Source organism: Eptesicus fuscus, chromosome 12, assembly GCF_027574615.1.
Source record: "Eptesicus fuscus isolate TK198812 chromosome 12, DD_ASM_mEF_20220401, whole genome shotgun sequence".
Lineage (NCBI taxonomy): Eukaryota > Metazoa > Chordata > Mammalia > Chiroptera > Vespertilionidae > Eptesicus > Eptesicus fuscus.
In genome coordinates, this window is record NC_072484.1 from 701,889 (window position 1) to 715,120 (window position 13,232).

At 65.1% G+C, this 13,232-nt stretch overlaps 1 protein-coding gene across 2 annotated transcripts; it reads left to right on the top strand.

Annotated features, from left to right (window-relative positions):
* Positions 1-1,913: 1,913 nt before the first annotated feature.
* On the top strand, positions 1,914-11,101 carry CHRNA4 (cholinergic receptor nicotinic alpha 4 subunit). Of its 2 annotated transcripts, XM_054724001.1 has the most exons (6): positions 1,914-1,989; positions 3,200-3,351; positions 5,583-5,627; positions 5,706-5,815; positions 7,922-9,266; positions 10,976-11,101. In XM_054724001.1, the coding sequence occupies exons 1-6, from the start codon at positions 1,914-1,916 to the stop codon at positions 11,099-11,101; spliced, it is 1,854 nt and encodes a 617-aa protein (XP_054579976.1). The 2 variants fall into 2 exon arrangements, with proteins under 2 accessions (XP_054579976.1, XP_054579977.1); XM_054724002.1 differs by lacking the exon at positions 1,914-1,989 and having other exon boundaries at positions 3,238-3,306.
* The last annotated feature ends 2,131 nt before the right edge of the window (positions 11,102-13,232 follow it).

Genomic DNA, 13,232 nt, shown 5'->3' on the forward strand with positions numbered 1-13,232 from the left:
CTAGGGGGCAGGAGTGGTCCAGGGCCCTCCTCCCCTCCCTAGCACCCAGTCAGGGCCTGTTCACCAGCTCCTGGTTCAGTCCAACTCTCTTGGGGAACATTCCAGTTCCTGGCACAGAGCTGGCTCATGACGGGGCACAGAGACGCCAGAGGAATGCAGGTCTGGCCCTGTCTGTGGGGCTCCGGTGGCTGAGGAGGAGGAGGGTGTGAGGGCCCTCCGTGGGGGGCTTTGGCCTGCCTTTGCAAACAGGACAGAAACCAGACCAGGCTCAGGGTCTGGGGGGTGGCGCGGGTGACCCGAGGCTTCCCCAGGGCAGGCTCCTTGGGCTCCAGGAAGGAGGCCATGGGTCTCATCAGGGGCCTGGGCCAGCCCTGGGACACGCTGTGCCCGTGGCTGGACGGAGGCCAGGGTGCAGACCCTGAAGACGGGTGGCTGGGTTGGAATCCCACTACTGACTGTGTGCCCTGGGGCACGTGGCTTATCCTCTTGGTGTGTCATTTCCTCACCCATTTGCAGGGAAAAGCAAAGAGCCCGCTTCCTAGGAGTGTGGTAGGAGCCCAATGGGTCTGTGGGTCTCAAGGGCGGGCCAGCATCTGGAAGCCTGTAGGCAGTGAGCGGCCATCCTGCTGAGTCTGCGCACTCAGGCCCAGCTTGTGGAACTGCGGTGCCGGCCCCGAGCGACAGACGGACAGCTGCGGGCGATGGGGAGAGGGCGGGGCTGTGGCGAGAAGCCTGCGGTTCACAGAGCACCTGGGCCTGGGTGGGGAGACCCAGAGGGCCTCTGACATTCTGCCTCTTCGGGGGTGGGCGCCCGCGGGAGGAGCGAAGAGGCTCGCCCGCCCCTCCTTCTCTGCCCCCCCTCTGGGACCCAAGTTTCCGTTTGGGGAGCTTGGTCCCTCGCAGAGCCGGGCGCGGGAAGGGGGAAACGCGGGGGGTGCGGGGGAGGAGACTCGCATTTCTGGGCGCGCCCTCGCCTCCGGCACAAACCGGCCCCTGCCCGCCGCTCCTCCGGCACCTGCTGCTCCGGCGGGGCATCGAGTCCGGCCCCTAGAGTTGAAGACAGTCGGGGCACGCGGTCTGTTCTCCCGGCACCTGGGCCCCAATCCCTCCGGCGGGGCTGCCGCTCCTCACAGAGCACGGCTCGCGGGGGCGGGGATGCTGGGCTCCCACCCTCCCCAGAAGCGCGCCCCCGGGCTCCCGGGGACAGGCAGAGGGTGGGTTCTTTTCCGGACGCCTCGCTGGGCAGGCGACGAGGGACGTGTGATTTTCAAACGCAAAGCCGGCGGAGGGGATGGAGTTAACCAGACGCGTGCCGGGCGCCCGCTGGACGCGCGGCTGCCTTCAGGGCAGAGCGGGGACTGGGGTGGCGGCCGGTGCTTCGTGGTCCGGGAATCGACCGGCGCCAGGGTTCCCGGGTCGCGGGCAGTGACTACTGCCCCCACCGTGGCCCGGGCACGTCCCCTGCCCCGGGAGGACGAGGGAAACTTTACCCCCGCGCGGGCTAGGCAACGCATCCTCCCCTCCCGTCCTTGCCCCGCCTCCGGCAGCCTCCCTCCCCCTCTCCTCCCCCTCCTCCCCCTGCCCCTGGTCCCCCGCATCCCGCTCGCCACCTCCTCCCCCCCTCCTCCTCTCCCTCCCCTCCCCCTCCTCCTCCTCCCCCCTTCACCGCCTCCTTCTCCCCCGCTCGTCCCCTTCTCCCCCTCCCCCCTCAGCCTGGAGGCGGGCAGGGGGCGGGGCGCTCCGCTGGGCCCACAGCCCCGCGCACCGGGCCCCGCGGAAGGGACGGCCCGCCAGGCCGGGGGAACCGAGCAGCCCGCGCGGCGGGAAGGCACGAAGTTGGGCGCACGCGGGCCACCGAGCAGAGGCGCGGCCGAGTGCGGAGACGCCCGTACCTAGAGCCCGCTCGGTGCGCCATGGAGCTCGGGGGCCCCTGGGCGCCGCCGCCGCCGCTGCCGCTGTTGCTGCTGCTGGGGGCCGGCCTCCTGCCCGGTAAGTTTCGGGGAGCTGGAGGGGTCCGCTTTCGCCCCTTACAGGGCGGCCCAGGATCTCCGGAGCCAGAGGGAGGGGGGCTCCCTAGCGGCGGGTGCGCGCAACGGGGCAGCCGCGGAGGCTCCCCGACCCCGAGGCGCAGAGGCTGTCCTGCGGCGCCGGCTGAGCAAGGCAAGAACGGGGTTAACCTCCCGAATGTGGGCGGAAGGGTTTTGGGGTTAGGGGCTGCTATTTGAGCAAATGGACCCAGAAGCTCCGACTTGGGTGGCGAGAAGGGGCCCCATCTCACCACCCGTCCCCCGCACCCATCCGGCCAGATTAACCTGCAGACCCTGCCCGCACGCCTGCTACTGGTTTGGGGGGGTCAGAAGGGTGGCCTCTGCGGGGGAGTTTCAGCCACCCCCCCTCCCCTGAGCAGCCACCTTGCTATTCAGGGGGTTGAGGGACTTGAACCCCTGGCCTCCCCACTGAGGAGTGGCTGCACCTTCCTGGTCAAAGGCATCAGGGGGCAAGGTCCCGGCTGTGGGCTGGGAGGGCAGGGTCTGGGTCCAGGACCGACCCCAGGCGTGCACAGCCCTGCACACACCCTGTAGATGAGTCGGTGAGCAGGGGAAGCTGGGAGAAGCAGGGGCAGGGCCTCCCAGCCCCTCTGGTGATGCCCGTGCCGGGGAGGCAGGGCGGCCATGGGACCACAGACGGTGAACCTGCCCGTGGGGCTCAGTCAGCTTCTTGGAGGGCAAAGCGCAGGGTGCTGGGCTGGTGTCAGGTCAGCAGTCACGTGTCCCTTAGGAGATGGTAACTCCTGGGCTAGCCTTGGGCGTGCTGGCAGCCACTGAGCGCAGGCTCCCGGTGGCTGGACCCTCCCTCCCCTCTGTCCCCTGCTGGGCCTCCCCTCACTCCCCACCTTGTGCTTTGAGGCAAGGTTCTCAGGACTCTGCTGGTGGCTGGAGATACAGTCCCCGACAGGGGCGCATCCAAATCAGTGCTGCGGGGACAGCTGACCGCTTCTGGGTGAGGTGGCCGTGCTCGGAAGGACCGAGGGGGCTGGGAGGGGGAGAAGGGCAGCTGGTGCAGAGGTCCTGAGGTGAGAGGCCTGTGCCAGGAGAGATGGAGGAAAGCAGGGTGGCTGAGCACAGCCTGGCCTGAGGCTGGAGGGGCAGCCCGGGGCCACTGGACCCTGCTTCTGTGCCACTCGCCTGTCTGTCCTCAGTGAGCGGCCACGTGGAGACGCGGGTCCATGCAGAGGAACGGCTGCTGAAGAAGCTCTTCTCTGGCTACAACAAGTGGTCCCGGCCCGTGGCCAACATCTCGGATGTGGTCCTTGTCCACTTTGGCCTGTCCATCGCACAGCTCATTGACGTGGTAGGTGCGAGGGGGGAGCTCTGGGCGTTGGCTGTCACGCGTGGGCCTGGAGGTGGGCCTGGAGTGTGAGCCCAGCAAGTACACGTCTGTGGTGGGGCCTGGAGGAGAGGCCGGTTCTGTGCACACCTGCCCCGGCCCAGGCCTCTCTGCCCCACGTGGTCAGCAGTGGGCCAGCTGCCAGCCTCAGGGGCCAAGGGCAGAAGATGCCTCTGTGGGGTGGGGCAGGTGCCAGGTCAGGTTGTGGGGCTTTTGTGTGAATTGTGCACCTGATGGGGCAGTACCTGCCCTCAAGCTGGTTCAGGAGCCCCCCATTACCTGCAGGTCTGGAATGCGGGCTTTGGGGGAGTCTTAAATAGGTCTGAGGGGTGTTTATCTTCCTGGTTGGGGGCCACAGGGGTTACTAGGAGGATCCAGCCTTCGAATGGCTACTGCTGGGCTTAGAGTTCCATCCTGCGGGTGTGATCTGACTGGGTGATGGGCACACCGCCTGGGTTGGGATCCTGAGGGCCTTGGTGTGTGGGCTCTGTCCGGCCTGGCGAGGAGGGGCCTCTGGGAGCCTGGTTTGTCCAGCTACAGGGAGCTACAGATATTCCCAGATGCCCGTCCCTGCCCTGCAGGACTGTAACTTTGCGTCGGCTTAGTGAGGGGTGTGGGGGCCCGGTGCCAGGCTGCCCCTGTGAAATAGGATGAGCACGGCATTGCCGACTTGGGCAATATTTGGGAGGTGGGAGAGGCTGTGGCCTACTCTGCCCATCCGCCCTGGGGCAGAAAGGGCCAGCAGGGCCCCGTGAGCAGGGAGACCCCGTCAGCACGCCCTGTCCTCAGCCATGTCAGACCTCTGCCCTCACCATCCTTCTGCCTCACCGGCCTCCCACGGTCCCTGCAGAGTGCTCCTGGCCGGGGCACAGCCAGAAGCAGCGCAACAAGTCTAGGGCTCTTAAACCTGCTAAGGTCTGCGAACAGTTCAAAGTGGTGGCTGGTGGAGGTGGCCGCTGGCTGCACCACGGCCTGGCCGCCTGCCAGCTCCTTGGAGCTCCTCACTCCCCACACCGCCCATCTCCCCATCTGGTCCAGGAGAGTCCAAGGCCAGAGGGAGGGAGCACACTAGCTCCGAGACTCCAGGCCCCGGCAGCACCAGGCAGGGTGGGGCCAGCTCCCAGGCTCCGCTGTGGGCCTCGGGCTGGCTGAGGACAGCCTGCACCTGCACAGGTGCTGAGGAGCCGTCTTTGCAGAGGCCCGGGCCACGTGGTGGGTGGAAGGGCCTACTCTGCCCCTCCCCCCTGGGGCTCATGCATTTGCTGTCTGTCTGTTGGCCGCAGTGCTCACGTGTGTGAGCTCACGCCTGCAGAGGAGCCCAGGGCACGGTGCTTTCCAGGCCCTGGGCTGACGCTGCATGCTTGGGCTGGGCAGGCAGCTGGAGGGAGGCAGGCTGTCACCTGGAAGGTCCTGGAGCCTGGGGGTCGGGGATGGGCTAGCAGGGGCAGGCCATCCACCCGGGGCGGGGGGGGGGGGGGACAGAATTGGCAGCCATTGGTTCCTGCTCTGCTTAGGTCACACATACCCCTCACATGCTTTTCTGGGGGTGTTTCACTGGGTCAGCTGAGTGGGGACATGGTCTCTTCTCCCCAAACCGGCTGACTGGGGGCTTGTCCCCTGGAGGAGCGAGAGGGAGCAGTGGCTAGGCCTGTGCCTTTGGGACACAAGGCCGCCCTGACCGGAGTCTGGGCAGTGATGGGCCCGGTGCACACCAAGGTGCATTTGGAGGCAGCAGGAGGGGGCAGGAGCCTGCTCACCTGGGCCCATAAGCAGAGGGGCTGCCCAGCTGTGACAGAGCAATGCATGTCGTCTGGGGTGCCCCTGTTCCCCACACACAACATCCACAGCTGGGGTGCCCCCTTCCCCACACACAACATCCACAGCTGGGGTGCCCCCTTCCCCACACACCCACCCACAGCTGGGGTGCCCCCTTCCCCACACACCCACCCACAGCTGGGGGAGGGCCAGCCCCAGCTGCCTATACAGTTGGCCAACCCTTGTTCTCACTTTCCTTCTGGGAAGGTTTGGGGGCCCTTGTCCCCAGATCCCTAAGTGCCTCTGGGCCTCCCTCCTGGGCTTGGCTCCTCCGGAGAGGAGGTGCTCGGCCGGCCCGGCCTGGGGGAGAGCGCTCAGGGCAGGGAGCCAGGGGCCTGTTGCTGCGGGCCCCGCCACCTCTCCCCTCCTTTCTGTTCTAGGACGAGAAGAACCAGATGATGACGACGAATGTGTGGGTGAAGCAGGTGAGTGGGGGGGGCGCTGCAGCCACTGCCCCCAGCCCTGCCCGTCCCTCTCAGCTGTGCGTTCTCCTGCCCGTGCAGGAGTGGCGGGACTATAAGCTGTGCTGGGACCCCAGGGACTACGAGAACGTGACTTCCATCCGCATCCCCTCCGAGCTCATCTGGCGGCCAGACATCGTGCTCTACAACAAGTGAGCTGAGGGCTGGGGTCCCGGGCGCCGGTGGCAGCTCCGCCGAGGCTGGGCGAGTCTGAATCTCACCTAAAGCAGCTAGGAGAGCGGGGGCCTGGGTGCGGCATGGGCGCCTGGGGTGGCCACCTCCTGGCTCCACCTTGGTCTCTCTCCCCGGGAGCGGGGCAAAGGGGCTGGCACTGCCCCCACGACTGCAGGCCCCAGAGCTGCTCCCACGCAATCTGGAGTCATGTTCAGAACCTGTCCCCTGCCCCACGCGCTGCTCTTCGTTCCAGAAGTCTAGACATGCAGGCTTCTCTCAAGCACCTGCCCGGTCCAGCTCTCGGGCCCGGTCCCCCCTTTCATCTCCGAAGCCCTCACCGCAGGCGACCCTGCTAGCGGTTTTCAACCTGTGGGTCGCGACCCACAGGTTGAGAACCGCTGCTGTAGAGCTTAAGACCATCGGAAAACACAGATATTTACATTACGATTCATAACAGTAGCAAAATTACAGTTATGAAGTAGCAACAAAAATAATGTTATGGTTGGGGGTCACCACAACATGAGGAACTGTATTAAAGGGTCGTGGCATTAGAGAGGTTGAGAACCACTGCTCTAAGACAAGCACTTAGTTCCCCCCCTCCCCCTCCCGTCCCCCCTGCCGCCCATCTGAACGCAGCCCCTGCCTCCCCACAGCCCAGCACACAGCCCCTCCTGCCTGGGGGCGCTGGGCCTGACCTACAAAGGGTTGCTCTTTGATTAAGAATGACTGGGCTCCTCTTCCAACGTAATTGATTGCAGTGATGGCATGTGAGGCAGCTGGGAGATGGTTTCGGGATTCATTAGTGGGGTCGGGGAGGGGAGTGGGCGGGCAAGCTCTCTGCTCTCCACAAACCACTGGTCTGAACCATGACCCTGAGTCCTCCAGCCACCCAGCCACCTGGGGTCCACGCTCAACTCCCCAAGACAACAACCCCCCCCTCCCCCCAGGACCTTTGATCCAGAGAACACACATCAGCTCAGCGTTCTGGGACCCAGGGGAGCGTCCTGTTCCCGGGAGAGCTAGAAACCTCCCATGTCTCTGGGACCTGTGCACGCCCCCCAGGCTGCAGCCCAGGAGAGAGGGGGCTGCCCCCAACCCCTCCCCCTGTCCTCCCTGCCAGGATCTGTGGGAGGTAGCGGGTGGACACCAGCTTCTCTGTGGGGCTGTGGTCAGCGCCAACTCTGGACATGGCCTGGAGGGAGGGAGGGTGAGGAGCTGGTGGCTGATGCTGGCCGGGCCACAGCCGCTGAAGAGGCCTATTTCCAGAGGCAGCGGTGGCTGCTGGCCAGACATGTGCACCTGAGCACGGCTGCGTGTCCAGGCTGAGCTGATAGGTGAGGGGAAGGGCAAGGGCAGGCCCCGCTTTTCTGATGGCTTTGGAGCGCCCCTGGTTTGGAAGTCATGCAGTGAGGGTGTGCTGTCCACTGAGGCTTTTCTACAGGGTCCCTTTGGGGCAGAGGGTGTCACAGTCCTGGGGCATCTCAGGGCCCGGAGCAGGAGCCTGGACCAGCCACAGCCCCACACAGCCAGCCCCACATAGAAGGGCTTCCGGCTGGACGCCAACCCCAATGCCACAGCCTGCGGGCTGCGGGGGTGGGCGGGACCAGAAGCTGCCAGCCGTGCTCATCTCTGCCAGGCACAGAGGAGCCAGCGGGAGGGTCCCAGCCTGGCTGTGGGGGTCACAGCCTTGCTCCTGCTGCCCGGCAAGGTGCGGGCCCCCCGTGCAGAGCGGGACCTTGCAGGGCTGGGCTCACCGGCCGCTGAGACCAGCATGAGGCGGGCGGCACGGTGAGTGCAGGTTTCATGGGGCCGAGGAGAGATTTCCCGTGAGCATTTCAGAGCCGAAGGTGGCAGGTCTGCCCGAGGGGCTTGTGGAATGGCTGCCGCCTCCTCCTGTGTGTGGGCCACACCAGGTCAGAGTGGACAGCCTGGGCCTAGTGGAGAAACTGAGGCTGAGAGTGGCATAGCCAGGTTACACCGGCCCGGGGCCCAGACTCGCAACCAGGTGTGTGTGTGGCAGGCGCCCTGGGGGCCAGGCGTCAGGGCCGCCTGTTCCTGGGCCTCACCCCTCTCTTCCTACCCAGCGCGGACGGGGACTTCGCTGTCACCCACCTGACGAAGGCCCACCTGTTCCACGACGGGCGGGTGCAGTGGAGGCCGCCCGCCATCTACAAGAGCTCCTGCAGCATCGACGTCACCTCCTTCCCCTTTGACCAGCAGAACTGCACCATGAAGTTCGGGTCCTGGACCTACGACAAGGCCAAGGTCGACCTGGTGAGCATGCACAGCCACGTGGACCGGCTGGGCTTCTGGGAGAGCGGCGAGTGGGTCATCATGGACGCCGTGGGCACCTACAACACCAGGAAGTACGAGTGCTGCGCCGAGGTGTACCCCGACATCACCTACGCCTTCGTCATCCGGCGCCTGCCGCTCTTCTACACGGTCAACCTCCTCATCCCCTGCCTGCTCCTCTCCTGCCTCACGGTGCTGGTCTTCTACCTGCCCTCCCAGTGCGGCGAGAAGGTCACGCTGTGCATCTCCGTGCTGCTGTCGCTCACCGTCTTCCTGCTGCTCATCACCGAGATCATCCCCTCCACCTCCCTGGTCATCCCGCTCATCGGCGAGTACCTGCTCTTCACCATGATCTTCGTCACGCTCTCCATCATCGTCACCGTCTTCGTGCTCAACGTGCACCACCGCTCGCCGCGCACCCACCGCATGCCCGCCTGGGTGCGCCGCGTCTTCCTGGACGTCGTGCCGCGGCTGATCTTCATGGAACGGCCGCCCGCGGTCAAGGGCAACTGCCGGCGGCTCATCGAGTCCGTGCACAGGATGGCCAGTGCCCCTCGCTTCTGGCCGGGGCCCGAGGAGGAGCCCAACTTCATGAGCAAAGTCCAGAGCCGGGGCCCCTCGCCCACCCCGTCCTTCTGTGCTCCCCTGGATGCGCCAGGCAAGCCCCAGCCGGCCTGCACGTCGCCCTCAGACCAGGTGCCCACTCTGCAGCCAGCGGAGACCGAGAAAGCCAGCCCCTGCCGCCCAACCACCAGCACCCGGGACCCGGGGCTCGCCAAAGCCCGGTCTCTGAGCACCCAGCCCATGTCCAGCCCCAACAAAGCACCGGAGGGCGGCATCCGGTGCCGGTCTCGAAGCATCCAGTACTGCGTTCCTCAAGACGAGGCCGCCTCCCAGGCCAGCGGCCCCGTGGCCAGCTCCCCTCCCTCCTGGGCTGAGCTCCCACCCACAGACCAGGCCTCTCCCTGCAAATGTAAGTGCAAGGAGCCGTCCACGGGGTCCTCAAACACAGCGTTCAGAGCCCTCAGCCCCAAAGCACCGCCCCACCGCCTGCCCCTGCCGCCCGCCCTGACACGGGCTGCTGAGGGTGTCCAGCACATCGCAGACCACCTGAAGGCGGAAGACACCGACTTCTCGGTAAGCCCCTGCCCTGGTGCATCGGAGGTGCCCCTGGCCCTGGTGGGACGAGCAGACACTCTGAAGGAGGGAGTGACTGGTGACAAAACCGAGAAACTGGACCCAGACCCAGGCTGCCAACTTTGGCAAGCCCCCCCTGCCCCCGGCCTGCTCCCTCTTCCCTGAGCCCCCAGATGGCCAGGTCCCTGGGGTGGAGCTGGGGCAGGCCGCCCAGAGTAGCTTGTGGAGCAGATCCCGGGGACACCCCTCTAGGCTTCAGGACCGAGGTGCCGACGGGAGGGGCCACTAGCCCCACCTGTGGCTGGCCAGCTGCTCCGTGTCCGCCGCAGTGCGCTCCCTGTGGCCTGGCTCCCTGCGTCACCGGCTCTGGGGAAATGACATGATTTCACTAGTTGCCTGAGCGACCTGCACGCCATGGTGGCTTTGGTCCGTGCTGGCCTTTCATCCTCAGGATGGGGCACACAGCAGGGCGAGAGGCAGGGAACAGCGTGCCTCCACCACAGCAGGGTCCTGGGCGGCCTTTTTATTTTTAAGTGACCCTGTGCACTCAGGTTTCCTGTGAACAAACAGCTCTGTTTAGGTTTGGTTTAAAACCGTCAGGACACCTGATTATTTTTAAAAATCAGAGCAGAAAATGGCAATGAAGAATCCATTTTTCCTCGGCGCTCCACAATGGGCGCTGAGCCCTGCCCTCGCTCGGCCTGTCTCACCCACTAGTGCCCCGATGCTGCTTCCTTCCCAGTCCCGCAGGCGCCAGCAGGCTGCCCACCCAGGACCCGCTGTGAGGCAAAGGCCAGAGGAGGGTTAGCCAGCACCTCAGAGCGGCCGGGTGGGGTTGGGGCTGCTCCCCCTCCTAGTCACTCTGTGCCTCAGGGTCCCCATCTGCAGACAAGACAGTGCCGCCTCCTTCATCATCGGCCCTCACGCAGGTGACGTGCTCGGCATGCTTGCGTGCTGCGTCCATGGCCGCCCGCTGGCCTCAGCATTCAGGATTCCCCCTGAGCCCTGGCCCCTCCCTCCTCCTCCTGCTCACAGCACCCGGGCTGTGCCCCACCCCTTGGGCTTAAGGGACAGAGCTGAGAGACTCCATTGATCTCTGAGGGACCTCGGGCCCCCTGGGCAGCTGACTCCTGAGCACCCGCCCAGGAGGGGAGGGCAGTCAGGCCTCAGCTGTCACTCAGACACTGGGCCCCTGGGGGCTCCTGTTAGAGGTCAGGCCTTGTCACTCAGGGTGCTCCTGGCCCTTGTCGTGCGGCCAGGGGGTGCAAGTAGCTCTTTCTGGGCTCAGTTGGTCCATTTGAAAAATGGGGATGCACAGGATGGCCTCCATGGCATCCCCTCAGCTTTAGCAAACCTGGAGCAAATTCCACTGTGAAGCAGCCTGGACCCTGGTGTTCCTCCATAGAACCCCCCCCTGCACCCTCCCCGCCCCCCCCCCACCGGCCTCTGGGCTCAGGCACCCTGCCAGGCACAGCACCAGACCCGTCTCCCACGGCAGCCGTGATGTTGGCCACTTCGAGGGTGTTGCCCCCTCTGAACCCGACTTCAGCGGACATGTGGCTTCTCCGCACCCTCCCCACTCGGCTCCCCAGCAGGTGCGCCCGCAGCCCTGGTGGCCTTAGGGGCAAGGATGGAAACCGAACCTGTCACGCAAAGCGCCGGGTCCTAGAGGGTTCTTGCTGCCTGTGAGATGCATGTCTGCGTTGCAGGTGAAGGAGGACTGGAAGTACGTGGCCATGGTCATCGACCGCATCTTCCTCTGGGTGTTCGTCATCGTCTGCCTGCTGGGGACCGCCGGCCTCTTCCTGCCGCCCTGGCTGGCCGGCATGATCTAGGGGCCCCTGGGGCCACGCAGCCTCTGTGGTCTGTCCCTGCACTGTACGGGGCCTCGCACCTGCCAGATTGTCCCCGCCTCCTGTCCGCTGCCTCCCGGGGAAGCCCGTGTGGCTCTGGCTGGGACCTGCCCAGGAGGCAGCGACCGGAAAAGGCTGGTTCTCACTGAAGGTGGCGGCGCTGCCTGAGCCGCACTGAAGTGCCCCCAGCGCGTGGCTGCCCTCTCCTCACAGGTCCCAGCGTCCCCACGTCCGGGCCACGCCTCGGCCCTCTCAGCCCGCCTCCTCCCTGTGGGATCCCGGGCCCCTGCCTGTCCACCCCCGAGTGTGGGGACACCACGCCTACCTTGGTCCTCGGGCCTGCTCTCTTTGACCCCACAGAGGCCAGTCACAACCATGCGAGTCTCACTTGCCAGGTGGGCCTAAGCAGGGGCTTTATTTTATTTTATTTTTAAACATTTTTATTGATTTCAGAGAGGAAGGTAGAGGGAGAGAGAAATAGAAACATCAATGATGAGAGAGAATCATTAACTGGCTGCCTCCTGAACACCCCCATTGAGGATCAAGCCTGCAACCCAGGCATGTGCCCTTGACCAGAATTGAACCTGGTACCCTTTAGTCTGCAGGCCGATGCTCTATCCACTGAGCGACACCGGCTAGGGCTCTTTTGATTTGTTTTGATGAATTGGTGAAAACCTAAGTTTTGTGTCCAGGGGTCTTTGGGAAGTGGAGCTGTTAGACCTGGTCCTGCTTGGAGGAGATTGGGGGGGCAGGACCCCAGGAGGGAGGGACCTTTGGGTTTGGGGAGTTCAGATGTTTGCCTTCCAAGGGTCCTGGGGGCTCCCGGGAAGCTCTTTGCAGGGGTCGTCGGTCCCCGGGGGCACTGGGAGTTTGTGAGGACAGCCTGCCAGGGCCGACTCCGGGGCCTCAGAGTATGGCGCTGGGGTGGGGCCCCGAGGAGGCCGAGGGGAACCTCCACAGACCGCCTGCCCTTGGACTCCTCTCTCCAACTGTGGGAGGCCAGCTCAGCCAATGGGCCTCTCTCACCCACAATGCACGGGCCCTCTGGCCAGAGGGGTAGGGGCTGCCCCAGAGGGACGGTCCTGGGGGCCTAGTATCACCCAGGGCAGAGTGCTGGGTGCCACCCCGGGTCCCCCTGACCCTGGCACCATGGTCCTGGGTGCTGTGATGATTTGGAATCCTCAGTCTCCAAGTGGAGGTGGCAAGGACACCGTGTCCCCTCTCTGGGGTCGAGGCAGGAGGAGGAAGCTATTCCTGCTGTCCATGGTCCAAGTCCCTTCTGCAGGGCAGCCACGGGCAGGGCAGCGGTGCCCCGCCTGGCCAGTGTCTGGGTCACCAGGGCCTTGGGAGAAGTGAGTGGACGATTCAGTGAAGTCTGGAGCCGAGTGGGCCTCGTTGTGGCAGAGGTCAGAGTCCCTGGTGGCAGCCAGGCAGCAGTGCCGTGCAGGAGCTGAAGGGCTGCACCCCTCACCAGGCACGAGACAGGGACCTGACTTGGGACAGGGGTCCTCATGCCCGAGAGGGGTGCAGACCCCAGTGTCTAAATCCCGGTGTTCTCTCCTCCCGGCCCCTGGGCCACGTGGGACCTGCTGCCCAGCTCTGCTCTGCACCTGCTTCCTGGGGGCGTCGGGCATCAGTCCCAGGACGCTGGGGCAGTTCACCCAGGACAAGTGAGACTGAGCGGCCGGGACACCAGGCCCCGGGGGCATCAGGGAGGTGGATTTCAGATGTAAGCACCTCAGTCTTTACATAAGCACATTCGGCCGCCAGATGCGCAGGCCCAGCACTCTGCCCTGGCGCTGGGCCCACTGAAGATGTGCTTTTTTGGGTCGCCAGGGAGACCTCAGACAAAGCTTCTGGAACTGGGAAAAAAGTGTCAGGAAATGCACAGAAATAACCAAGTGGGCATAGTCCCACCACAGCAAACCAGTCCAGCCTCCGTCTGCCTCCAGCGTGTGGTTTCTTTCAAGTAGATTTACATAGGGAAAATGCGTGATCTAAGCCCTCGAGGGAGTTTTACTAAAATTTGGACCAAGGACCTAGGGCACCATTCCACAGGCAGGACGCCACCCTCCCCCTGCCCCTCAGGCAGTCCCCTCCTGCCCCCCAACCT